Source organism: Papaver somniferum, chromosome 1 (assembly GCF_003573695.1).
Source record: "Papaver somniferum cultivar HN1 chromosome 1, ASM357369v1, whole genome shotgun sequence".
NCBI lineage: Eukaryota > Viridiplantae > Streptophyta > Magnoliopsida > Ranunculales > Papaveraceae > Papaver > Papaver somniferum.
The window spans coordinates 174241235-174269220 of NC_039358.1; the positions used below are offsets into that span (position 1 = coordinate 174241235).

At 36.9% G+C, this 27986-nt stretch overlaps 1 protein-coding gene and 1 pseudogene across 3 annotated transcripts; one reads left to right on the plus strand and one right to left on the minus strand.

The window, feature by feature from the left end:
- The first annotated feature begins 455 nt into the window (after nt 1–455).
- Nucleotides 456–2452, plus strand: LOC113308374 (annotated as a pseudogene).
- A 198-nt stretch (nt 2453–2650) lies between these two features.
- LOC113308360 lies at nt 2651–7201 on the minus strand. Of its 3 annotated transcripts, none has more exons than XM_026556835.1 (6): nt 7183–7201; nt 5818–5986; nt 4612–5536; nt 4400–4528; nt 3710–3951; nt 2651–3213 (listed from the first exon to the last, which is right to left on the minus strand). In XM_026556835.1, the coding sequence occupies exons 2-6, from the start codon at nt 5911–5913 to the stop codon at nt 3010–3012; spliced, it is 1596 nt and encodes a 531-aa protein (XP_026412620.1). In that variant the 5' UTR covers nt 5914–5986; nt 7183–7201; the 3' UTR covers nt 2651–3009. The 3 variants fall into 3 exon arrangements, with proteins under 3 accessions (XP_026412620.1, XP_026412626.1, XP_026412614.1); XM_026556841.1 differs by lacking the exon at nt 7183–7201 and adding an exon at nt 6925–7086 and having other exon boundaries at nt 4400–4480; XM_026556829.1 differs by lacking the exon at nt 7183–7201 and adding an exon at nt 6925–7086.
- Between the last annotated feature and the right edge of the window lie 20785 nt (nt 7202–27986).

Here is a 27986-nt window from a genome sequence, read left to right on the forward strand (position 1 = left end):
CACAATGATGGTGATCACATGATCAGTTCAGACAATTTAGTAGTCAAATACGATCTCATAACTAGCTCTCCTTTTTTAACCACAATTAACTTACCACTTACCAGTAAAATGGAAACAGAAAGTACAGCTTAGGTTCTTCTATAGCGACTCATGCAATAATTAATAATAGACCTACACTTGGACCTAATTCATTCCTATACTGCATAATAATGAGAAGAATACAGTTCCCATTTTTAGCCCACACACTACCTAAGTCTTCAAACACAAGTTTTGATTTCTTAGACCAATTTTACATGATTCTATGACTTCCTTCTTACAAAACCTGCTTTTCCAGGGCCAAGTTGTTCCTCTTCATGTGAAAGGTGCTTCTGTTTTGCTGTGAGTAATAATGCGTTTCAAATCATCAATTCTTTGCTGAAAATTTTTGCCAACTATCTTTTTAAAAGGGTTTTTTTAAAAGCTCAAGCCAGAGCCAACCCCAACTTCTCGTAGCGAAAAACAATAAGATTAGAAGAAACTAAGTCATGGAAACTAATGCTAGTATCATAAACCAGAAATGGAGATTATGCACTTTTTTAAGCTTATCAGGTTGCCTCATTCTCGTGTTATGTATCAAATATCAATACAACATCATCCCGAGTCAGTCTTCTTTCCAAAGCATAAGAACAGTAACTGGAACAGCAACAACAACATTAACGATTTCCGAGGATTTTGTTAATACAACTACAAGTATGCACTACAATGGCAGTGAACATCAAAATGTATCAGGCTCAGTGTTTGTTGCAGCGTACAATGGTACAGATGACGATGACCAGTGGTTACCACTCAAAGAATTGAAAACAGAATGTAACATCTATGACGGTAGATGGGTTTATGATCCAAACACTAGTCCACGGTACAACGCTTCTCAATGTCCATTCCTTAGTGATCAAGTCAGTTGCCAGAGGAATGGACGACCAGACTCTGATTATGAGAATTGGAGGTGGGAAGCTAATGACTGTAAGATTCCAAGGTAAGTTCAAAGAAAAAACAGATAACAAATAAATGAAGCTGTATAGCTACATGGTTTAACTAATTAGCGCATATACATGTGTGCGTGTGTCTCAGCTGGAATGGGAAGGAGATCCTGGAGAAATTGAGAGGAAAAAGAATGGTAATAGTTGGAGACTCACTCAATAGAAACCAATGGGAATCTCTCTCTTGTCTTCTTTATTCCTCTATACCTTCCGCAAGGGCCTTAATTGATATTCGGAATGGTCGCCATATGATTTTCAAGGCCAAGGTAAAACTGTTTTTTCACTTGTTAATTTTCAAGGCCAAGGTAAAACTGTTTTTTCACTTATTACATGATATGTAATGTATCTAGTTCGCCGTTCATTGGTTGCATAAGTTTTTTTTGTTGGTCCAATACTGTACTAGATGCATTTTTGTGGTTGTTTGTTGGGACAGGACTATAACTGCTCAGTTGAGTTCTATTGGAGTCCATTCTTAGTTGAACTGGATAACACAAGGCCAAACAATGTCAAGCTTCTAAACCTAGACACACTTTCAGCAACATCAGTTCAGTGGCTAGGGGATGACGTTATGGTTTTCAACACTGGACATTGGTGGACACACCGCGGGAAGCTCCAAGCGTAAATTATTTTCTATAGGACTCTTTTTGTGAAATTCAAATGCATAGAGCATTAGGTTTTAAGCAACTCGAGCTCAAACATAAATTATGACTTTTACACTAATGCAGGTGGGATGCTTTCCAGCAGGAAGGGATGGTGGTGCAGAATCTAGAAGCTGAAACCGCTTTTGGGATGGCCATGAATGACATGGGCCTATTGGATAGATCTAAACGTTGATCCTGCCAAAACAACCGTCATTTTTAGAAGCATCTCTCCTGAACATAAAAGGTAAGTACGCTCATTCCGCAGCAGGCTTATGATTTTGAAGAAAGATTAAGATTTGAGCAGTGTAAAGTACTCTTTTCTCCTTTCTTAACCCAGCCATACTGACAATTGGTCTCTCAGTAATCAGTCTGAACCATATCATGTCTGTCTAAAATGCAGAGAACAGTGGTGTTATAATCAAACACAGACCATCAAAGATGACTCCTACATATCCTCGTTTCCAAGATCCATCATCGAAATTGTGGAGAAAACAATTGGAGAAATGAGAACACCGGTGAAGTACTTGAACATCACAAAATTGTCTCAGTATCGTAAAGACGCCCACCCAACTGTGTACACAAGCAAGCAAGGAAGACTGCTGACAAAAGAGCAGAGAGAAAAACCACAGGAGTATGCAGACTGCAACCACTGGTGCCTTCCCGGTTTGCCTGATACATGGAACTCCCTATTGTTTACCTCTATCTCAATGGAGGCATCAAGAAACATTTCATAGCCTGAAATCTGTGCTCTTTGTTTTTCTGGTTGCCCTTGTCTACTTCTTCACCTTGGAGTGGAGCATAGCCATAACAGAAATGCACTAAAATCCACAATTACTTATAATCCAGAACTCCATCAAAAAAGAAGAAGGAAATAGAAAATGCAGAGCCACTCAGAATCTCAGATTATTTGTAACAGCCATAGATGTTTTAAGTAAAATTACCTCGAGTTGTAACAGGTCTTCAAAAGTTTGGACAGATCATGAAGATTCAAAGTAGAACTTAAATATTTACACGTGTTATACTTGAAACCAGAACATCCGAGACTTCGAAACACTGTAATCCGAGACTTTGAAACACATAAAGCTTACAGTGAAGCTATTAATAGAAGTATCGAATTACAACCACATAAAAGGTTGCTATTTTATGAAAGATCAATATTCAGCACTGGAACTTCTGACTGATTTAGTATTTAGATATTACTTACCTCATATTAACATTCTTGTATAAATACGAGTGCAGAGACGCTTCTCATCCCTTAGTATTGAACTAGAGCAGAGCAGCAGCATCTTCATCACACTTTCAGATAGACAGTAGATTACGTGGTTATTTACAGCGTAAATTTGTAATCCTATTTAAAGTATCTCCCACTCTGATTCACAGAACTCATCACTTGACGAGATCTTTGAGTCCAACTTTTTAGGAGTGGCTAAACTGGATGTTTCAAATCTATGTTGGGTACTTTCAGCATCAATGTCTGCACACCAAATTGCTAGCTGCTCATATTCCTTCTTCTTCGATGATCCCATTCTCGAAGCAATAGCATCCCGAATTTTTCTCTATCACAAAAAAATAATAGTTAGTAATTTCTCTCGCATAACCAAATTTTCTCTAGACCTCTTAGTGTGTCTGTGTGTGTTTATTTTAACAAGTTTTTAACAGGTTGGTTCTTATTCAATTCTTGAACTACTGGTTGGTTCCTCCGTCAGGAAAAAAAAAGGTGTCTGGCAGAACCGCAACTGAGAAACCAATTGCATTTGCTCATCAACAATTCAGTTCAATTCTCCCAGATTTCATTTTTATAATAGAAACAGAAGTGGAACAAGACGCAATATTAAGGTTCCTGATCCAATACGTGGAACTGGTTCCGTTCCTATAATTTCCGAAACCAGAACCAATAATTAGGTCATGTTTTCATTTTGTTTTGATTCTATATGAAGCCCTTTGCCAATTGGCGTCCTACTGTCGTTTTATGCTGTTGTAATAGTGTGTGAGTGTGTGTTTTGTGTTTGTGTGTGCAGAAAGATGGGAGCTTTGGAGAAAGAGAGAGCATACTTTGTATGATCTGTTTTTGCCATCTCTGTAAGAAACAGAGAAAGGCTGCACAACTACACAACTATCCTCAAGCTTCAAATTCTCAAATTGTTCAATGGTCTTCGTGTCAAGGCCAATAGCATAATTTGCCTCCTCCAGTCCTACACCATCATTGAAGGCATCATGTTCCTCCTGGTCTGCAGTGTTACCAACATCATCATTTGCCTTCTCCCATTCTGCACTTTCCTCATAATCAGATGTTCCTATAATAAATGGAACTTCATTGGTTAAATAAACTCACAATCGAAAAATCGCAACTTGAAACTACAGACAGTAAACATAAAAAAAAAAACTGAATTATCTATCTACATATAAACGCTACAGCTAAAACAACATTATCCGTCCAAGCTAGTTTAACTTATTTATCAGTTATCACTATTCACCAGCTTCCAGGCACAATTCACACAGAGCCACCAGCTTCCAAACCCAAAAGAAACATCAAGATGTATCAGAAATTTGACGAGAAGTGTAAAAGGGAGATGAAAATCGCAAAATCTAACTTTACTGGTCTCAGATTGTGTAAAAAGGCAAACACAATGGAATCGTGGACCAAGAAATGGAAAGAAAACAAGAAAAACACACAAACTCGGAAGAAGAAAAAAGGCGGAAGAAAGTGAAGATTCGAAATTTGCATTTCTCCACTACACTTACCAAGTTGTGGTTGTGGTTGTGGAGTCAAAAACACCTCTTGCTCTTCGTCTTTGCATTGGTCACCTTCATTTACAGGAGACTCTGTTGAAGACTCTATCAGTGCCTTGAAAGTTGTTAAAGTGTCTACGACTGCCAAAAAAGAAGTAAGCAAAGAGCAAATACACCAACAAAAAAATAAATAGTAAATGAACAAAAAGACAAGAGTTAGTTACCATTAGGTCCAGATAACAAGCTGTTGTTGGATGCGGTCCATCCAGCCTCCATTGCTTTATTCTCATATAACAAAACAGGAGGAAGAAACTGAGCCTTTGACACATTAGCATCACGACCACTTTGACCTGACATGATATGATCCATATTTTCTCCATGGTCTGGGGAGTTGTCAACTATGTCCTTATTTGAATTTTGGGATAATATAGTTTTCAGTGTAACACAGGCTCGATCACGATTCTCATTACAGGGTCTGCTGAAATTAGTCTCTCTACTTGAAAGATCCCCAACAGAATTGATCCCTCCAGAAGTATCAGTTATAACTGGTTCTGGATATTCCTTCACAGAAACTCCTTTCATGTCGCCACTTGAATTCTCACACTTTCCAACAGAACCATTACATTCTTGAGATAATCCCAAGGTGGACATGTCATCAGGATAAGCAAGAGATGATGACCGCAACTGATCTTGCACTTGAATTCGAACAGGTGATGATGCTTGAAGAGGCGGAATCTCCTCTTTATGATCATCTTTAACGTTTACCTTCGTCTTCTTACGCTTATCAGCAACAACACTTTTTTTGACTGACAAGTCAGAAACAACCTCTTTAACATGACTAGTGGAAGCTAGAGGAAACAAGTGGTTTATTTGAGGTACTCCAGATAGAAATGAAACTAAGCCTGCATCTTTCACTACAGGTGCAATTACTTCCAAAAAATTATGAGGACCACTCTCCTTCTTAAGAATACTTTTAGAATTCAAGTTCGCCTTTTCACAGGCCCCTAGTTCAGCAGTTGCCTCTTTATCAGAATCTTTCACTTTAACAGGATCTTCGATAGGGAGCAAATCGTTGACAAATTCTGCACAAAACTTTTTGATGTTTCCACCTACATTCTGTACCTGATTTTCGACGTATTTAACTGTGTCCTATCTCCCCCAAAAATAAAATAGCAGCAGCATGTTTAGATAAGTGTTGGCATCAATCAAAATTCGTATAGGAGAAGCCAGAAATCATGTTGAAAAAGCACAATAATCATTCAAATCGAAAACTTTGAAATCTAATCAGCGTATGAAAACCTTACTATTAATAACATTAGACATGTCCTGAGGCTAATGGCATTGACATTAAAAGCTTTTCCTTGTCTAGTAAGTCAATTACCGACCATGATATGTAAGATTAGTAATAAACATATTAAATATGTAAATACCTGGCTCATGATATCCTCGGCATCCAAGCATATAGCTTCAAACTTGTCATATATGTTACCTACCCAGGTTATACCTTTGAAATTCATATTAAGCATATGTAAACCACACTGATAAGAATTTCAATCCCTACCGCTTCCTTAAGGATATGAAATTATCCCCAATCCCAATCTGCATATGTTTAAAATAAATAAATTATTGTTGAGCTCAAATGAGATAAATACGAAGAAAAAAATCCTATTGTAAGCCATATATTCTGCAAAAAGATATTCATGCAAAGAATGTGTGTAGAAAAAGCAGTAAACCAACTAGTTTAATTTATATTCGTCCAAGACTACAAGGAAACCATGTCAAACTTAAATAAGCTTCACCATGTGGTTTCGCTACTCGGGGGATGGTAAACCAAGATAAATTTGTACGAATGACCCAAATAGACAAAGCCCTATGAAAGCACTTTAGAATTGGATACCAACCTATCAACCAAATGTAACCAACAGCACATTCATTTGGTAAATTTAACCTAGGTGGCCACACTAGGATAGCAGGGAGATTCCTGTTTTGGGTTTTACTGTTTGGCTTAGCAAGTCTAAAGAAGGTTATTAGGTCAAAAAATAAAACTACTCATGATTTGTTCCTTAAACCCATAGGATACAATATTCTAAGGGGTATGAACCAGATAAATCAACACAACATTAAACTGAAGACAAACAAACAAACAAACAAGGAAATTTTGGGTTCAGCTCAACAAACATTGATCATTTAGTTAAGTACGCCAAATTTCAGCAAAAATTAATACCCATAACCTTTTTTTTCACAGAAAACAAGCTAAGAAGAAGATCAATCAACACTTAACAAGTTTGTGAAGAAACAAGCTAAACCCTTTGTTCCTTTTTTTGCCACCTTTTATCACACTTTACAACAAACCCCAAACTCAAAATACAAACAAGAATAAAAACAAAAACCAGTAACAATCCATCTATTGACAAAACCAAGAAGAAGAAGATAACCTAAAAACACTTCAACAATCAGCACAAAGTTAACCTCAAATATAAATAAAATAGTACCAAACAGAAAAAACCCAAAGAGAAGCAAAACAGAAATTTACTAACCAAGCAAGCAAGAAAATCAAAACCCTGATGATGTAAACTCAAATTTCTTTTCTGGGTTTAAGAAGAGCTAACCCACGGAAAGTAGAGAATCAGAATAATAAAGAGATTTGTTTTTGATCGAAAAGAAAAACAGAAAAAAAAAAAAGGAAATAGAAGATGATTAGAAAATACTAAACCGAAAAGGAAAAGAAATACTATCAAAATGTATGTCAAAGGAGGGGTTGAATAGGAAAAGGACTCGTTTTTTGTTGTTTTTACCTGTAGTTATTCGTTGAGTTTACTGCACGAGTTGCAGTAAACAAGAGGAGAAGAGAAGACCCTAACTTGACACCAAATGGATGTTTTATATCGACACGTTTCGTGTATAAAACTGTTATCTGGAAACTGGACCCAACTTCTATTTTTCTAAGCCATTGGATCTTCTTGAATGGATGAGTACCACCACTTGTTTGCTCGGAAACTGAGCCGTGCTGGAACGTGAGGTACCGAATAACAATCCGCTTAAATTTGGATGAGCCCTGCTATCCCGCACTAAATTTGGATGAGCCCTGCTATCCCGCACTGTCACGCGGGCAAGCAATATAAGCTAGCAGGTTAATTTTATACCCCTAATGTGATTTCTCTACCGTTTGTATGGATCAAGACAGTCAAGAAAACCATATTGAAATATTAGAGCAAGTTTATGTCATAATTGAACTAATTGACAAGTATTTTGGTTAATTTATATTATGAGTTATATTCATTCATCTAACCTTTATACAATGCATCCCAGGATCTACCTTGGAGGTGTGGATAAAGGTAATGGAGGCGGTTTTGTTTATTGGAATGATATCGAATCAAATAGCACGAGCACGGATTAATTTTGATGCATAGCAAATTGTTATTAGATAAATGAATGTGAGGGTGTCCAAAAGACCCAAACAGTCTTCCACGCTAAAAAAACCTTCCTTTACTCATAAAGATCCTTTCTTTGGCCGTAATTTGACAAGAACTAAGTCATCAATCTCTTATTAACACTCTGGTTTTGTTACTGAAAACACCAAAATTAACATAAATACATTCTTCAGCATGGAAACAGTACGTACTTTATTTTGAAGAGAACGTGTCTTCTTCTTCACCATCACTAGGTCTAAAGTATATTTTTTCATAATCAATCCCTAAGTTTACACCTATTATTATGAAAAAGAAGCCTCGTAGCAAGATAAATAAGTTAATCCCAATTTGTAACAGTGAAAAAATACCAGAATACCATTTTCGTTCTACTTTCAAACCCTAACTACAGATGCTTGGAATTAGACACACAACTTGTTAGAGGTTTTGTTACAGGGCCTACAATCCTAAAACAAAATAACTTAAGGATCTTGTTTGTACCGTGTATTTTATACACGGAGAGCCCGTAATCAAGCCCGTCTAGCCGACCCGTGATAGAATATTCCAGAAGTTTCTAGAAGTTTTGTTGCCCAAGTTGCTTGCATATTAAGTTTACATCACAATTAGAGTTACATAAACAATATAAATACATGTATCCTAAACTCTAAGAGGACATGGAATCCTAGATTAGCTAACCACAATTATTGTAAACCTCATATCAATACAATACCTCCCCTATGGGATTCCTCCGTGGATGTAGGCACAACTTACCGAACCACGTTAAATTCTTGTCTTCTTATTTATTTTCTACCATCTTCTAACCCTAATTTATTAAATCATCGTATTTAATGCCTAAAATTATTTTTGGGTACAAACAGATCTGCTTATAATTAAATGTTTATCTGGTACTTAATTTAAACGAATATAATGGTAGGAAGTCGCTAGCTTATGTTGCTTCCCCGCACGACAGTGCGGGAGAGCACTGCTTAATTTGGATTCCCTTTTATTTTAGAGTCACTCTCATGATAGCTCATGTAAGGGATCACCTTATAGCCATTACCTGAGATATGCACGTATTTCAGGACAAAAAAACAGATGATAACATTATCTTTGTAATCTTTTTCTTTTTTATATATGTGTATTTAGTTTTATTTGTATTTTAGTCCCTCTAACAAATTGGAAACTTAATTATAGGTCCGTGAGAAGAAAAATTAATTTTCTCATTTTCTTGTTGCTTAAAATCTTAAAAACATGGTCATGTATTTTTTCTTGTTTTACAACATGGAAAAAGACTTGATTCTGATCTTGATGGATTCAAAGTGATTAATCATAGTACGTATTGTATTTCTCTTTTAAAAAATTTCTTTAGTTTTTAGATACACCCATGTCTGGTCTTTTGACTTTTTGTATAATAGAAAATCAGTAAACTGATATTATTCTCTATATGAATATATAGTACATACAACGATGGCTATACTAGTAACTCAATAATAATTTTTATTTTATCTTTTTAAATCATGTAGGAACAATCTCGTGGTCGAAAATAATGGACTTAAGTTAGGAGCATTAATAATTTTATATGTGTTTTTATTTTATTTTATTAGAAGCATAAATATTTCATTGGACTACTAAAGCATTATTGCATGGGGATGGGTGATACTTACAGAGACAACAATTACAATAGGTTCGTTATGTTTAGAGCCTTCAGCAGCATGACGGTGGAGCGAAATGTGAGCATTAGTCTCCATATCAGAATTGTGTTCGGGGAAGTGTTGGAATTGATGAGGTGGATACAATTGAGCTTATCGAGGGTCCATAGGCCTTCGATGAATGCTTTCCACAAGAAAAGTTTTACTTTGGTGGACACAGCAATGCCCATAGAAACTTTGATGATGGTATTGGGTCACGATGCGATCAATCCGAGGAGCTAGTGTGGCATTTGAGTCCAGATATTGTTGTATACTGTTCGTACATTACCTGTTTTTATCATTGTTTTCCTGCTTGATCAATGGTGATACTTTTAATTTGAGTTTTTAGCCGAGAGCTTGAAATAGCTAGTAGACCTTGTTGTAGCAGTATTTGAAAATATTAATCAACTTGGAGATGGCGGTTATGTGGTGAAGTAAGTCTTGATTTGCTGATAGAAATAGTGCGCTGAGTAAACGAGGTAATAAATGCAGTAGATGATACTCCGCTGAGCAACAGAAGAACTAACCTTCTAAGAAGATGAATCACTTGGCGTGCAGAAGAGTAGTGACTAGAATCCTAGGGGCGAACCTATATTAGTAGCTATAAGGATACAAAAGGAAAGTACCGAAGTATAATTACAAGACATAACACAAAAACAATGTCTAGCTAATACATACCAACACGTTAACGAAGCTAAAACCGACTACTCTGATCTAGCTAAGTAGGATGAGATTATATTTACCCTATAGTATTACACTTAACTAGTTACAATCTATGAAAAATAAGGCAAAAGCTTGAAATAAAAACAGTAATTGTGTAAAGAAAATGTGAAGAGGGAGGTGGGTGTTCCACCGGCCTGTAAAGTACACAGAAAGAATTGCCATGATGTTGTGATAACAAGAACTTGAACTATTTGGATTGAATTTCTTGGATCCCCTTATCCTGGTGAAATCGATGAGTTGATTGTTTGTTGCTTGCTGTGAAACCATTTGTTGGTCAAGCACTTGTTCTTAAAGATGGAAGCTATAAGCGCAAAGAAACAAAGATGGGGAACTATTGATGGTATATCTTTTTCATGTTGTTGAAACGCGAGTATGCCCAAACTTCAAGGTTGTCAGAAAACATAATTTTGGTCGCTTGGACTATGGTAAGAATTATTTACTGTAAGTAATTATCTAAACTGACCAATTTCCTAAATGGTTTCATGAAATCTTCTACGCTAATGTTCTCTAAATTAATCATCCCTCATAGATACTTATAAACCTTATCCAGGGTAAAGATCAAACCAGCTTCCCAAAGCCTCATATAAATCCACAAAAAGGTCCCAACACTATATCGAAAGGATTAAAAAACATCGAAGAGCTAAAAGATTTCCATAAACCAACACGATCCAAAATACAGATTCAAAATCAAAACAGGATGGAAAGAATTCCACTACAGGAAACTAAAAAACCATTTTAACACATTAACTTAAACAAGCACAAAACACAAAGAGATACTAAATCTGGGAGATAGATGCCTTCCAAAATATCGACTCACTGAGAAAGCTAACAAGATTAACTGCTAGATATTACATCAGGAGGTTTCATTCTTAGGTGAAAACCAAAGCCGAATAACTAAAAAAAACATCAAAAAAAACGAGCAAAAGTGAATTTGAAGCAAAGAGGGTTTATATAATAAGGTATGAGTATTCAGCAAAGAGGGGTTGGAAAAAAAAATAAGAAGAATTATCAGAATATAGAATAAATCTTATATTCTCTTCTTCTTTGCTTTTTCTTGTAAAACTTATTTCACATCTTACCTCTTTGACTCTTTATATAGCCCGCTAGGGAACTTGTTCCGTGATTCACGCCAGGTATAACACCGCCTTTCGCAACTGTGTAAATATCTATATTCCACTTTTGTTGATCCCTAATTATCGGAGACTTGGTGTGCCTTCTCACCTAATGTGCATACGTGTCATGTGAAAATGGTTTAAACCTTTCATGCCCACCGTTTGTGTGTTAGACACCTAGTCCCTTGTACGACCAAAAAAAACTACCAATCTAGTTTACGCGGTTTTGAACCCAATGGAAGATAATGCTTACTCATTATTTGTAACTTTCATTTTTAACTTTTCATTTTTGGACGATAACAATTAAGTTCCCTGAATTTGCTAGGAAAATGATATCTAAATAAATAAACTTACCTATTTTATAGCTCCTACGTTTTCGTTGATAAATCACTGTTAGTCAATCATCACGATGGAAATATACTCTCTTCTTTCCCTGTTTTCTCGCGTTCTTGTTTGCTCGAACTATTCTCAGCAAGAAACGATAGTGGGAGCAACCAATAGCTTGACTTCATCCCATTTACCTCTTCTAAATACCAACAAAAAATCAACACCATCAAAACAACCACAGTCGAACTCCACTTTTCCGTTTCAGAGAACAATCCAACTGTTTCCATCACCGAACTCCATCGAAATTAGCATATCTTCGTCATCACTGCCAATAGAGAGGTACAAGGTCTAATCTATGATTTTCAAGTTTCTAATGGAGGTACTTTTGTTAATCATTTTCAATTTGCAAAGGACACTTTAATATTTCTGGGTGCTGACATTGAACAAGTAAAACAACTCAGATTACTTTTTATTTCTTTTGAGTTGTCAAACTATGACTCTTGATTTTTAGTCTATTTATAGCTAAGTCTCGGACTAGGATAGTAAGTGTAGTTGAGCTATAGACTCCACGGCGTTCATCATGCAAAGACAAAGAACTACTCAAGGAACTGGTGGATCTTCATCGACAAAAAGGTATGTGGAGACTTGAACTTACCTATCACTCAAAAGTCTATCTATTCTATCTCATATCTTGAGACAAAAGTCGTATTGCTATATAGACTTCGATTATACACATTTTCTATTTCGAGTCGAGTTTATATCGCTTATCTATTTCTCGAAATATGTGTTGGTAGGCTTTCGTTTTGGTCAAGTTCGTCTTTACTCGTGACGAAAGTCATGTTGATTATTTCAATCTCTTGAAAATCGCTTTGATGAAAAATAATGTGTGAATAACCACTATAATACATCCTCTAAGAATGTTTCAATGATTGAAATGAAAGTTTAGAATATATAACCTTGAATGGATATAAACATTGTATGTGAACTCATACTTGTGTAAGTCCAAAATCCTTGAACCAAAGTATGCGTACTTTACTGGTTTAGGATGTCCGGAGCTAAGTCCGGTTACCCGTACGCATACTGCCGGAAGTTCACATACCGTGAATTTCTGCTTGAATTTGTGAACTAAAAACAAGCTCAATCCAGGTACTTAAGTATGCGTACCGGTATGCATACTTAAGTGAGTTATTTTCTAAAAACGTTTTATTCATGAACTAAAACATTTATAAAAATTAAGGAATGAAATCTTTGCAAACCGTGGCTATAATGTTCATGAATCGATTCGAATGAATCAAAATCGTTTTAGCTTCGATTGTTTCTTGTATACTTTTATGAGATCTAAGCAATTGAACAACTCTCTAACTAATTCTTTTGAGTCATTTGAACTAGTTATGGTGAAGATGAATAAGGTTGATATGAAAGTGCTCATATGGCTAACCATTGGTTAACTATTGTTGAACCGACTAGGTGTACTCGTTTAGGTACGGTTACTCAAACCTAAATGAAGTTATATTTCATTTGTGTATAGCAAGCTAAGTTCGATCTAACGGTTGAAAGATATTAGCTTGAATCTAATAAGGTTTTCATCTAACGGTGAATATTGAATGCTTTGTTACCAAGGTAACTTAGATTGCAAACCCTGATTTGGAGACTATATAAAGGAGAACTCTAGCAACTGGGAAACCTAATCCCCACACCTCCTGTGTGATACTAGTTGTATAAGATAGAGTTGATTCTCCTTTAACCTTAGGTTTCTATCTAGACCTTGTAGGTTAACGACTTGAAGACTTCATTGGGATTGTGAAGCCAGACCCAACTATTTTCTCTGTAGTTGCATGATTTGATCATGTTGTTTCTATCGTATTTGAGTACAATCGTAAGATTGACTTGAGATTAATTTTTCCGATAGGAAAGATAGAAAAGTAGTCACAAACACCTTTGTCTCATCGTTTGTGATTCCACAATATCTTGTTTCGCTAGTCGATTAAGATTATTATGAGGTGAGTGATATTTCTAGGCTGTTCTTCGGGAATATAAGTTCGGTATATCAATTGGTTCCTGTTCACCTTGATCTATCAAAAGACGGAACAAAACTCGTAGGTATTTCTGTGGGGGACAGATTTATTTATTCCTGTAGACTTTTCTGTGTGATACATATTTGTTTATTAAAGTCTTCGACTTTGGGTCGTAGCAACTCTTAGTTGTGGGTGAGATCAGCTAAGGGAATCAAGTGCGTAGTATCCTGATGGGATCAGAGACGTAAGGAGCGCAATTGTACCTTGGATCAGTGTGATATTGATTGGGGTTCAACTACAGTCCAGACCGAAGTTAGTTTGTAGTAGGCTAATGTCTGTAGCGGATTAATACAATGTGTGTTCAATCTAGACTAGGTCCCGGGGTTTTTCTACATTTGCGGTTTCCTCGTTAACAAAACTTCTGGTGTCTGTGTTATTTCTTTTCCGCATTATATTTTGTTATATAATTTAAATATCACAGGTTGTGCGTTGTGTCGATCAATTGGTAAATCCAACCTTTGGTTGTTGATTGAAATTGATTGATCCTTGAACATTGGTCTTTGGTACCGTTCAAGTTATTTCTCTTGTATTCAATCAGACTCGTAGATTTTTATTTGTTTGAGTTGGCATTGAATCGAGAAATTGAGATATAACTCTTTGATATACTTTTTATTAAGATTGAGTCTGACAGTCTAGTTGATTATCTTAAAAGTATATTGGAGTTAGTCCATACAGATTGATAAGCGAAATATTGGGTGAGGTTGTTAGACCCCCACTTTTTCAATTGGTATCAGAGCAGGCAAACACGTTTAAAGACCTTATAAGTATGTGTTTGTAGCGATCTGACTCTATGGACAGAAATTTTATCTCCATAAACGTACCACCAGTCTTCGATGGCTTAAACTACTTGTGGTGGAAAATCTCTATGCGTGCTTTTCTTCAACTCGTGATTTTCAAACATGGTACGTGTTGTTAATGGCTATACTCCTCCGGTTAATACAGAAGGCGATGTGTCTATACATAAGTATATTGGTAGATATAGTCCAGAAGAAATCCTTGCTGCAAAGCAAAATTTTGACGGCTTAAATGCTATCATACATTCCATTACTCCAGATCTTCAGCATCGTGGGAATACCTGTGAAAAAGAATCTAGGCTTCAAAACCTAAATTTTGATTAGGAAAACCTTCGTATGGCAGATGAAGATTCATTTGATGAGTTTAATCATAAAGTGTTTGAAATTGTTAATGCATCTTTTACATTGGGTAAGACTATTCCTGAAAAGGACACTGTGATGAAAATTCTCAGATCTCTGCCATTGATAGACGCATTTATGTGTCTAATATAGCTCATTTGTATATATTGTTAGTACTCGATATTGTACTTATTCGGTTATTTTATGTATTTGTAGGTGTTTTTGGAAGAATAAAGCTTTTGCGGCGAAATTGGCTAAAAAATGGTTTTTGCGCCCGTGGGAGAAAATTACTATACGGACTCTCATTTTGGATAAGGGGTAACCTAATTACTAAGGGGTGACCCATTTCCAGGCATCTGCTAAAGGGAGACCGGAACTGGATAGGGGGAGGTCATCTTCAAAGTTTCAAAACTGGATTTTGGCGGGAAAAAAGGCAGCAGCGTCAACAGTTTTGGATCAAGGATTTGAGCGACCTAGCAGGCGATTCAATGGGCAAATTTGGTACCCACGGACTCTACAAGACATAAGGGACCTGTTAGAAGCGATTAGACCCATCTAATTGGGCTGGATAAGTCAGAAAATCCACACAAAGTCAAGACAGTGCACACGGTCCCTGTTTAGGGTTTTGAATTGGTTTGAAAGATTTGGGAGAGATTCTTGCGTGGGATATACTTCAAAACAGTTGGGTTCAAGTAAGAGAAGATTTTGGGAGCAATAGAATAGCTAACAGACGCATACAAAGATCAACAGATGGAATTATTGTTAAAACTGCACGTGAAGAATAAGAGATTTATTCTCGAATTTGATCGAGTTTCTAGGGAATCTGAAGGCTATATATAGTTTGGTTTTTGTCATAGAAGGGTTAGAAACCCTGAGGAGAGAATTAGGAGAGAGTTCAGAGCCGAAACGAAGAACAGAAATCATACCTGCTGCTGCTGCTGCTGCTCGAGGAGGAAGACGAAGAAGGAAGAACGGACTCGCAGAGTCAGTCGTTTTTCCACAGTGCTTACAGCGAAATCAAACTGTCGTTTATCTACTGCATATCATTATTATCGTATATAAACAACATCATCTGTTTTGTAACAGCGACGCTGTAACACTTCTACAGCGTTGCGAATTTCTGTTTCATCTTATTTCTTCAATAAAAACACCTATTCAGCCATGAGTGATTATTTTGTGTGTGTTTTTACCATGAAGAGCTAAACCCATTAGCCAAGGCGACGGAGGAAGCCATTGTTCCACATTAATTGGTATAATTCTAATTTTATTATTTATTTGCAATATTATTATTTGATTATTTGCATGGGATTGAATTGAAATATTAGTTCTTATTGAATAGTTGTGAATTAATTTGATGAAGCATGCTGGGTTTTAAATACTTTTGATGTTTTATACTCTTTGATTACAACTATTACTTCAAGAATATACTTGAGGCAAATATTAGAATTATTTTTAAAGATAAAATTGCATGAATATTATTTAGAGTTTACTATTTATTTGGTCAATGGTGGAATCCTAGTCTTGGTATTTTCTCCAAAACTTTGAATTATTTTATTTAGTTGCCTGTTTAATTTAAATCTATAAAAATTGTTTTCTTCACAAGTCTGAAAAGACCCAGTTTTTACCACTACTACAATCACTATTTGAAAACCATCAAATTTTTGGCGCCGCGAAATTCTAAACACCCGCGAATCTCCTGCAAGCGGGTTACTGTACTCCTTAAGGTGCTAATTGTTTGAGGACGAATCGGACTGTTTTTATATTCCTAGTAAAGGGCAAGGCCTGGCCTAAACAAGATAAGGGTTCGGATTTCATCACCGCTCCCTTCTTGCCCGCCTTAGGAAAACGAAACCTAAAGCGAACCTAAGCCTAAAATTCGAATATAGAAAGAGACCTATAGGGTATCGAGCTTAACAGGACAATCATTCGAAAAATATTGGTTACTCTTTTAAGCACACCTCGAAGTTCTTGACGGTTTCTGCGAGTTGAATGCGTGACTGCGCCGCATTGGATCGGTGAGGTTTTGGGTATCAAAGCTCCACTGAGCTTCCCTCGCCTCGATTCAACTTGCTTAAACTCGGATTGATTCCAGAGGGGTTTGCTCAAATTGTAACGAATTCCCTTTCGAAGGATTAGAAGCTGGTCTAGAAACAATCTAAGTGGAGCCATCATGCTTGTTGTTTGCTAGAAATCTTTAGGTTTGCTGTGGTAAATTCGAGTCAGCCTGCTGTGTGATTGCTAGAACCTTCCTGTTAGGATTTTTTTTTTATTTCTTTTTGAATTCTTTTTAGTGTATGCCCGATTTTGTTAATAGGGCTTGGAAAAGAGATACTCTAGGTCGATTGATTAGCGAAAAACCTAGTAGTTCTTCTGATTTAAGCAAGGAGCTCGAAGACTCTTCTTTGGAGAGCCCTGTTTTTGGAAACTTCAGTTTTGAGAATTTATCTCTGAGTGACAAAAGTACCCCTAGTACTCCAGTTGTGCCAACGATGGCAACTTTGAAAGATTACATGTTCCCAACTAGGACCAACCGAGCTTCATGCATTAAATTGCCAGCCACTACGGCTAATTTTGAGATAAAACCTAGTATTCTTCAGATGATCCCTATATTCTTAGGAAAAGATGATGAGAACCCTTATTTCCATATTAGGGACTTTGAGGAAATCTGTGGGACAATTAGAATAAAAGACCTTACTGATGAAGTCTTGAAACTTAAAATGTTTCCCTTTTCCTTGAGAGATAAAGCCAAGACCTGGCTTAACAACTTACCGTCTGAATCCATAGAAACATGGCAGGAACTTATCGCTGCCTTCTATATGAAATTCTACCCTAAGCATAAAACTGCAGCTGTTAGGCAGAAAATTAGTGCTAGTGTGCAACAAGAGGGAGAGTCTCTTTATAGGTTTTTAGAGCGATTCAATGATCTCCTATCTCAGTGTCCTCACCATGGATTTGATAATATGAAACTTGTACAGATTATTTATGATGGTTTAGACTATTCGACCAAAGCCATGGTTGAATCTATGTGCGCTGGTGAGTTCACTAGTAAAAATGCTGATGATGCTTTTACCTTCTTAGGAGCTATCGCTGAAAAATCCTAACAGTGGGAATCTTGTGTTGAACCCCCTAAAAGACTCTTGGTCAATAGAAGTAGCACCAATATGGTAGATACGAGTTTTGGTTCAGATGCTAAGTTTGCTGCTTTATCTAGAAGGTTAGAAGCTTTGGAAATGGGTCAGTCTAAAAATAGGTCCCTTGTTGAACCTAATAGAGCCTCTCAAGTCTCTAGTTGTGTAATAGAGCCCGATAATTCATTTTGGGAAGGTCAGGTTAGTGAAGAGCAAGCCCATGCTGTCTATAACAATGCTAGGTTTGAGAACCGTCAGAAGTTTGACCCATACTCAGAAACCTACAACCCTGGTTGGAGAAACCATCCTAATTTCTCTTGGTCTAAGGGCCAGAATCAAGGCCAGTCTAGCAATTCTCAGCCTCCCCCAGGTTTTGGTTTTAAGAACTCTTCAGGTCAAACCCAGTTTCAGAACACTTCCGAGAAAAAGATCTCTACCTTAGAGGATACTCTCACTATGTTAGCAAATAACCATGAAATGTTAACAAAGAACCACATGAGCTTTCAACAAGAAACTAGGCAGGAATTGAAGAATACTTCCCAGAGTCTTGCCAAGTTAGAACTTCAAGTAGGACAAATAGCTAAGTTCATAAGTGAGAGAGAAGATGGAAGGTTCCCTAGTCGTACTGATCCCAACCCAAAAGGAGAGAAATCGTACAATCATGTGAATGCTGTCACAACCCTTAGGAGTGGAAAGAAAGTTGACAACAAGGTTGCCATGCCTGATAGTGAACATGTTGTAGTTCACCCTGCTGAGCCAGAAAATGAGGAGACTGATAGAGTCTCCAAGGAGACCAATGAGGGTCCTGTTGAGCCCGGCTTTGTTCCCAGAGCCCCATTCCCACAGCTGCTAGTTCCGACTAAGAGGGAGTCCAACTTTAATGATATATTGGAGGTTTTTAAGCAGGTTAATATCAACCTTCCATTATTAGATGCAATTAGGCAGATTCCCTCTTATGCCAAGTTCCTTAAGGACTTGTGTACGCGAAAGCGTAAGCTCAGTGTCCAGAAGAAAGCCTTCATAGCTAGTCATGTGAGTTCTATTATTCAGAATACCACTACTCCTAAGTATAAAGACCCAGGGTCCCCTACCATTGCTTGTACAATAGGTAAGTACCGTGTTTAGAAAGCTTTGCTTGACTTAGGAGCCAGTGTGAATTTACTTCCATATCATGTGTACCTTAAGCTAGGACTTGGTGAGATGAAACCTACCCAGATGACACTTCAGTTAGCTGATAGGTCCGTTAAAATTCCTCGTGGTGTGATCGAGGATGTTCTCATAGAGGTTGACAAGTTTATTTATCCAGTGGATTTTTTTATCCTAGATACCCAACCTGTCCCTGACCCAGAGAACCAAATACCAGTGATTTTAGGTCGCCCGTTTTTAGCTACATCCAATGCGATCATTAACTGTCGAAATGGTATTATGAATTTGTCTTTTGGTAATATGACTATTGAGCTGAACATTTTTAATATTAGTAAGCTACCCTCTGAACTAGATGACTCGAATATAGAAGAGGTGAACATGATAGGAACATTAGTCAAGGAGTCATTACCAAACACTTTGTTAGAAGACCCATTAGAAAAATGCCTAGCTCACTTTGGGATTGATTTTGATGATGATAATGTAATTAATGAGGTGAATGCTTTGTTAGATTCAACCCCTTTGTTAGATACTAGTAATGGATGGAAACCTAAGTTCGAACCACTACCAGTTTCTAAGTCTACCCTAGTTCCTTCTTTAGAAGAGCCTCCTAAGTTGGACCTAAAACCATTGCCAGATACCCTGAAGTATGTGTTTTTAGGCCCGTCTGAGACTTTACCTGTGATTGTTTCTTCCGACTTGGATATAGATCAGGAAAGTAGGCTAGTAACCGTCATTCAAAACAACAAGGAAGCTTTAGGGTGGACCATAGCAGACATTAAGGGTATAAGTCCTACTGTTTGTATGCATCAGATATATTTAGAGGAAGACACCAAACCTTCTAGGGAGATGCAACCTCGACTAAACCCCAATATGAAAGAAGTAGTTCGAACTGAGGTTCTTAAGCTATTAGATGCAGGAATTATCTATCCTATTTCAGACAGTAAGTGGGTCAGCCCCGTTCAGGTTGTTCCCAAGAAATCTGGTATTACTGTAGTCCAGAATAATAACAATGAGTTAATCCCGACCCGAATGACCACGGGTTGGCGTGTTTGTATTGACTATAGGAAATTGAACAAGGTCACTAGGAAGGACCACTTTCCCCTTCCCTTCATCGACCAGATGCTAGAGAGATTAGCTGGACATAGTCACTACTGTTTTTTAGATGGCTACTCTGGATATAATCAGATCGTTATTGCCCCAGAAGACCAGGAGAAAACCACTTTTACATGTCCCTTTGGTACCTTTGCGTATAGACGCATGCCTTTCGGGCTATGTAATGCCCCTGCGACTTTTCAGCGTTGCATGATGAGCATATTTTCTGACATGGTAGAACGGTTCTTAGAGGTCTTTATGGATGATTTTTCAGTGTTTGGTTCGTCTTTCGATGAGTGCTTGCATCATTTGTCATTAGTTTTGACTAGGTGTAAGGAAAAGAATTTAGTGCTTAATTGGGAGAAATGTCACTTTATGGTTCGTTCAGGAATTGTTCTAGGGCATATTGTATCTTCAAAGGGTATAGAGGTGGATAAAGCAAAAGTTGACCTTATTAAAACTTTACCGGTTCCAAAAACCGTAAGAGATATTAGGTCATTCTTAGGACATGCTGGTTTTTATCGTCGTTTCATTAAGGATTTTAGCTTGATGTCTAGACCTCTTTGCAATTTGCTTGCAAAAGATGTTAAGTTTGTTTTTGATGATGCTTGTTTAGAGGCTTTTGAGAAGCTTAAGTCATTACTCACTACCGCCCCCATAGTCCAGGCACCCAACTGGAACCTACCCTTTGAGATCATGTGTGATGCTTCAGATTATGCTATTGGTGTTGTGCTATGTCAGCGAGAAAATAAGTTACTTCATGTGATTTACTATGCTAGCAAAACTCTGAATGATGCCCAGTTGAACTATACCACTACCGAGAAAGAACTATTAGCCATTGTGTTTGCCTTAGACAAGTTTAGACCCTATCTCTTAGGTTCTAAGATCATCATATATACTGATCATGCTGCTTTAAAATATCTTTTGTCTAAGAAGGATACTAAACCTAGATTGATTAGGTGGATTATGTTGTTGCAAGAGTTTTCTCCAGACATTAGAGACAAAAAGGGTGCCGAAAATGTTGTAGCAGATCACTTGTCTAGGCTAGTTGTTAGTTCCCCAGATGATTCCCTTCCTATAAGGGATAGCTTTCCTGATGAACAATTGTTCTTTGTTACCCAATTACCTTGGTATGCGAATATAGTGAACTATCTTGTTACTGGTCGAATGCCCCAACATTGGGGTAAACAAGATCGTTCTAGATTTTTAGCTGAGGTTAAGCACTATTTTTGGGATGATCCTTATTTGTTTAAGTATTGACCAGACCAGATTATTAGGAGATGTATACCTGAGAGTGACCAGTCCAGTATTATTTCCTTTTGTCATGATCATGCTTGTGGGGGTCACTTTAGTGCTAAGAAAACTGCTGCTAAGATATTGCAGTGTGGATTCTATTGGCCTTCGTTGTTTAAAGACACCCACAGTTACTGCGTTACTTGTGAACGATGCCAGAAATTATGAACCATTTCCCGTAGGAACATGATGCCCTTGAACCCTATTTTAATTGTTGAGGTCTTTGATGTGTGGGGTATTGACTTTATGGGTCCGTTTCCTAATTCTTTTGGTAACCTATACATCCTTGTCGCCGTAGACTATGTCTCTAAGTGGATTGAGGCGGTTGCGTGTAAAACCAATGACCATAGGGTTGTGATTGAGTTCTTGAAAAATAATATACTTACACGTTTTGGTACACCGCGAGCTATAATTAGTGATGGAGGGTCGCACTTTTGTAATGGGACTTTTAGACTTCTGATGAAGAAATATGGTATTACACATAAGGTAGCTACCCCGTATCATCCACAGACTAGTGGTCAGGTAGAGGTTTCCAATAGGGAGATAAAACGTATATTAGAGAAAACAGTTAATCCTAATCGGAAAGACTGGTCGTCTAGGCTTACTGATGCCTTATGGGATTACCGTACTGCGTTTAAGACCCCCATTGGAATGTCTCCTTATCGGCTTGTTTATGGCAAGGCATGTCACTTACCTGTTGAGTTAGAACACAGAGCTTATTGGGCTGTTAAGCAGCTAAATTTTTCACTTGACAAGGCAGGAGCCCATAGGAAACTCCAGCTCAATGAGTTGGACGAGATTCGTATAGATGCTTACGATAGTGCGAAGGAGTATAAGAACAAAATGAAACTTGTGCATGATAGAAACATATTACGGAAGTCATTTTCTCCAGGTCAAAAAGTTATTCTGTATGACACACGTTTGCATCTATTCCCCGGGAAACTGCGCTCTCGGTGGACCGGTCCTTTTGTGGTCCGTACTGTTTTTCCTCATGGAGCTGTTAAGCTCGAGACACTGGATGGTAGTAGTTCTTCAAAGGTTAACGGTCAGCGATTGAAGCCCTTTTTAGAGCCTTTTCCTACAGGTGATGTTGAGGAGGTCCCTCTGGAGGACCCTGTTTACCCTTGATTGACCATCGAGGCGATTTGTATGTTGTATAATTTTTGTATTCAGTTTTTGGTTTCACTTCACTCAGGTACTATCTTTCCGAACTCTCTCTTTACTATTTCCTCATGTTACTTATATTCTTGGTACTGTTCTTTCATGAGAAACATTGAGGACAATGTTAGATTTAAGTTTAGGGGTGGGGAAGAAACTTTTTGTTAGCTTTTAGTTGCAATAAATAAACTCCAGAGCCTAGAAATTTATGCCTATTGAGGATTGCACTAACTAATCTAAGTGGATGGAAGCATTTTGGTTGTAGGAGTTGAAGAACCAATCTGATTAGATGGAAACATCTAAAGAGTCTATTCATAAAAGCACAGAGCTCAGGTGTTAGAAATAACATGATAGTTTCACCATATCTCGTTGAGTCCTTTTCACTTCTATTTTTATTTTATTTTGTTTTTAAACTATGTTTCTCTAAGTGATAGGTGGGGCCCGCGATTCAAGTTGTTACCAATGCTAGGGTGAATTAGAGTGATTGAGATACCATAAAAAAAAAAAAAAAAAAAAAAAAAAAAAAAAAAAAAAAAAAAAAAAAAAAAAAAAAAAAAAAAAAAAAAAAAAAAAAAAAAAAAAAAAAAAAAAAAAAAAAAAAAAAAAAAAAAAAAAAAAAAAAAAGAAAGAAAGAAAGAAAGAAATTGAGACCAGACCATTTGACCAAAAGGAATAAATTCAATAAAGTCGACCACTGGTACCCTTGTATATGCCAGTTGTGTTGACCTAGAGTTAGGTTATCGACCACTGGTACCCTTGTATATGCCAGTGTGTTGATATTAGTCAGACTGGTATCTCAATCCATTAGGATAGGTTCATTTTGGCGGAGGCCTTCAGACAGATATGGGAAACGCCGTTCACTTAGTAAACATCAAAACCATACATGTTTTTCTATATCCATCTTCTTGATCTATCCATGTGATTAGTTTTGACTCCGAATATGATGTCCATAGTGCAACTATCTGAGTAGAGCTCTGTCACTTTATATGAATTTTAGTATGCTTGAGTGCAAACTCGTGTACAGCAATTGGAATTTCGCATCAGGGTACTTCTTCCTGTAGTCAATAAGCATGCCAACCAAGGAGATTCTTTAGTGCCTTCCAAGGTTCTGCGTAGATAGCTAAGGTCTGGAGTACAGGTTTTGTGGGTATATCTCTGGTAAGCCCTACCGAGACTATAACTCGGCCACTAGGGCCACCTAGGGGTTTAAAGGCTTATTGCATACGCTAAATGCAATCGACGATGCCTGCGACAGTGAGTTAGGATTTTATTTTGTAGTTTTGATTTGCTCGGGACTAGCAAATAATAAGTTTGGGGGTATTTGATAGACGCATTTATGTGTCTAATATAGCTCATTTGTATATATTGTTAGTACTCGATATTGTACTTATTCGGTTATTTTATGTATTTGTAGGTGTTTTTGGAAGAATAAAGCTTTTGCGGCGAAATTGGCTAAAAAATGGTTTTTGCGCCCGTGGGAGAAAATTACTATACGGACTCTCATTTTGGATAAGGGGTAACCTAATTACTAAGGGGTGACCCATTTCCAGGCATCTGCTAAAGGGAGACCGGAACTGGATAGGGGGAGGTCATCTTCAAAGTTTCAAAACTGGATTTTGGCGGGAAAAAAAGCAGCAGCGTCAACAGTTTTGGATCAAGGATTTGAGCGACCTAGCAGGCGATTCAATGGGCAAATTTGGTACCCACGGACTCTACAAGACATAAGGGACCTGTTAGAAGCGATTAGACCCATCTAATTGGGATGGATAAGTCAGAAAATACACACAAAGTCAAGACAGTGCACACGGTCCCTGTTTAGGGTTTTGAATTGGTTTGAAAGATTTGGGAGAGATTCTTGCGTGGGATATACTTCAAAACAGTTGAGTTCAAGTAAGAGAAGATTTTGGGAGCAATAGAATAGCTAACAGACGCATACAAAGATCGACAGATGGAATTATTGTTAAAACTGCACGTGAAGAATAAGAGATTTATTCTCGAATTTGATCGAGTTTCTAGGGAATCTGAAGGCTATATATAGTTGGGTTTTTGTCATAGAAGGGTTAGAAACCCTGAGGAGAGAATTAGGAGAGAGTTCAGAGCCGAAACGAAGAACAGAAATCATACCTGCTGCTGCTGCTGCTGCTCGAGGAGGAAGACGAAGAAGGAAGAACGGACTCGCAGAGTCAGTCGTTTTTCCACAGTGCTTACAGCGAAATAAAACTGTCGTTTATCTACTGCATATCATTATTATCGTATATAAACAACATCATCTGTTTTGTAACAGCGACGCTGTAACACTTCTACAGCGTTGCGAATTTCTGTTTCATCTTATTTCTTCAATAAAAACACCTATTCAGCCATGAGTGATTATTTTGTGTGTGTTTTTACCATGAAGAGCTAAACCCATTAGCCAAGGCGACGGAGGAAGCCATTGTTCCACATTAATTGGTATAATTCTAATTTTATTATTTATTTGTAATATTATTCTTTGATTATTTGCATGGGATTGAATTGAAATATTAGTTCTTATTGAATAGTTGTGAATTAATTTGATGAAGCATGCTGGGTTTTAAATACTTTTGATGTTTTATACTCTTTGATTACAACTATTACTTCAAGAATATACTTGAGGCAAATATTAGAATTATTTTTAAAGATAAAATTGCATGAATATTATTTAGAGTTTACTATTTATTTGGTCAATGGTGGAATCCTAGTCTTGGTATTTTTCTCCAAAACTTTGAATTATTTTATTTAGTTGCCTGTTTAATTTAAATCTATAAAAATTGTTTTCTTCACAAGTCTGAAAAGACCCAGTTTTTACCACTACTACAATCACTATTTGAAAACCATCAGCCATCCAGATACGATTCTAAGAAGCATGCCATCGTTGGAGGAAATAATCTCGCAACGCTTTCCAGAAATACTCTGGTTGGAAAGTTAAAAATCTTTGATCATGAGCATACATCCAAATCTGGGAAGGATGTTGCTTTCAAAGCACAAAATAACACTAAATTACTTGATAAAAGTAAAAGTGTTTGCATATCTGAAGATGATCTTTCTGAGGCTGGTTCATCATATGAATATCTTGACAAGTCAGTCTCGTTGATCACAAGACAATTTAAGGATCTTCTTTTGAAGAGAAGTAAACGGTTCTCCAGAGATGAATCCAAGTCATCAGATAACCCCATAATCGTGTTCTTCCTAAAAACAAGGATAATGATGAAACTGATGACGAGGATATGCCTCAGTGCTTTAAGTGTAAAGGTTTTGTTCATTTTGCAAATGAGTGTCCAAATCGAAAGAAATACACTGGGAACAAAGGTCTTGCTGCAACTCTTGATGAAATGTCTGACAACTATGATTCTAATGAAGACGAAAAGTCAAATGTTGCACTTCTTTGTGAAAATAATGATTTTGATAATTGTAGCTATACATACATCAATCTCGATAGTCTTTCAGGAGTAACCTCAACCTTTCTGGAAGAAAAAATTGACCTTTATGTTGGAAACTCTCTATCAAACTATTCAGGTTCTACTATGTGTCTAGCAGCTTGCACATCTCATATGCCTGAATCATATTCCAGGTTGACATGCTCTTACTGTTCTCCTAAAGTTCATGAACTGTCAAAGTGTTTCAAGTATAAACACAAATTGAGGCATGCCAACAAACTTCAACGAGGAGCAAATCGATTAGCAAACAAGCTCAAACTTGTTCAAAAGACTGCTGAGGTATGTAAGATTTTATCTTCATCAAAGAAGTTACTTTCCATGGATAAGACAAGACCACTAGTGAAGAAAGTATGGTCTAAACATTTTGAGGGACAAGGTTCAATGAATTCCTTTCAAAGAGGTTATGGTGGACAGATTGTTGTTCATCGCAGCACAACTTGATTGTGTTGTTTGGTGCATCTTGTCTCATGTGCCTGATCAAAAGAGACAAGATTGTGCACACCTCAGGCTTTAGGAAAAGAATTTTTTTTGTTTGTTTTTCCTTCGTTTCTTAGCATTGTTGTGTTTTGCAAGTTTGGAATTCTTTCATATCTAATTGATATTGGAAAGGATTTCCCTGGTCAATCAATAAAAGAGGGTTATTCTTGAAAATTCTACCCTTCTTAGGGTTGTGCGTTGTGCGTGCACGAACCTGTGTCTAAAGGTTTCGTGACCCTACATTCCTTTTTTCCTTCCCTGAAACTCTTTTTAACTTAAGACTGCTTGTTGAGTTTAAGTTGTGATTTCCTCTCAAAAACCCGTCCGCATATGGATACTCCAAGCATCATGTCTTGTGATGGAAAAGATGTTAATATGATTGTTAAGCCATCAATCATGAAGGAAAAAGAAAAATTTGTGTTACCTCCAACTTTCAAAAAAAAAAAAAGGAATATGAGGAAGCCAAGAGTTGTTCCTTCAAATTCTCAGAAGTTTTCTGATGTTCTTGAAGAGTTGAAGGAATCAAGGAAGGAGATTCTACAAATAAAGACTTTTGTTTTGAGAACTCTTGAAATTCAGAAGGCCTTGGTTCGACATCATCAGCTTAGAAGGTTTGCTGGAATTGACTCTTTTCTTCATAAACCGTATGTTCCAATGGCTGTTGACGACAAGGAGTTCGGGGACGATAAAGAATTTTTCAGAGGTATCAATGTCTAGGAAACTTCTTATGAGAATTTATTCTTGTGTTTTAAAGAAGGGTAACTAGGGTTTGGAATAACCATTATTGTGATTACACATAGTTATACCCAACGTTTTCATCTTTCAATGTTTTTAGATTTATTCATTTAAATTCTAAAGGTTGTTTGGAAGATGATTTTGCAGTATTAATCTTTATGATTTCATATATTGCAACTTGTTATGGGATATGTGTGTTTGCATCCGTGAACTATGATTGTCCCATACGTGGTCAAAAGTTAAGTCTTTCATATGTCGATATGCAAGTATTGATAAAAGATTGAATGAACTTTTGACAAACACAAGATAAGCCTATTATGTCATTACCCAAACATTGATGGAAGATAGGATGAGCTTTTGTTTACAAATATTAAGTCTATTGTATGTCATTGTGCAAAAGCTGATGAGAAATAGAATGAATCTTTGTTTATTCCGCAGTATTGATCTTCCGTTATATACTATATGCGGCTCCGTAAGTTTTCTTATGTGAGCATTTCCAATTGAATTAATCATGGGTTCTCTTGTGGTTAATTTAGTTGAGATTTTTGGATACAAATTCATACTATTATGTGATTTGTTAATATCCAAAGAAATTCTTCTTTTCTCGTGAAAGTAAGGTCGCTCTTGTTGTTCTTTCGGGAATGACATTTTAT

What these genes read in the sequence shown, in the direction of transcription:
- LOC113308360 (XM_026556835.1), bottom strand. Translation starts at nt 5,913, where the DNA reads ATGCTTAATATGAATTTCAAAGGTATAACCTGGGTAGGTAACATATAT. An exon ending in CTTGTTATCTGGACCTAATG is followed by an intron (nt 4,529 to 4,611) that starts GTAACTAACTCT and finishes CTTTTTTGGCAG; the next exon opens with TCGTAGACACTTTAACAACT. An exon ending in ACAACCACAACCACAACTTG is followed by an intron (nt 3,952 to 4,399) that starts GTAAGTGTAGTG and finishes CATTTATTATAG; the next exon opens with GAACATCTGATTATGAGGAA.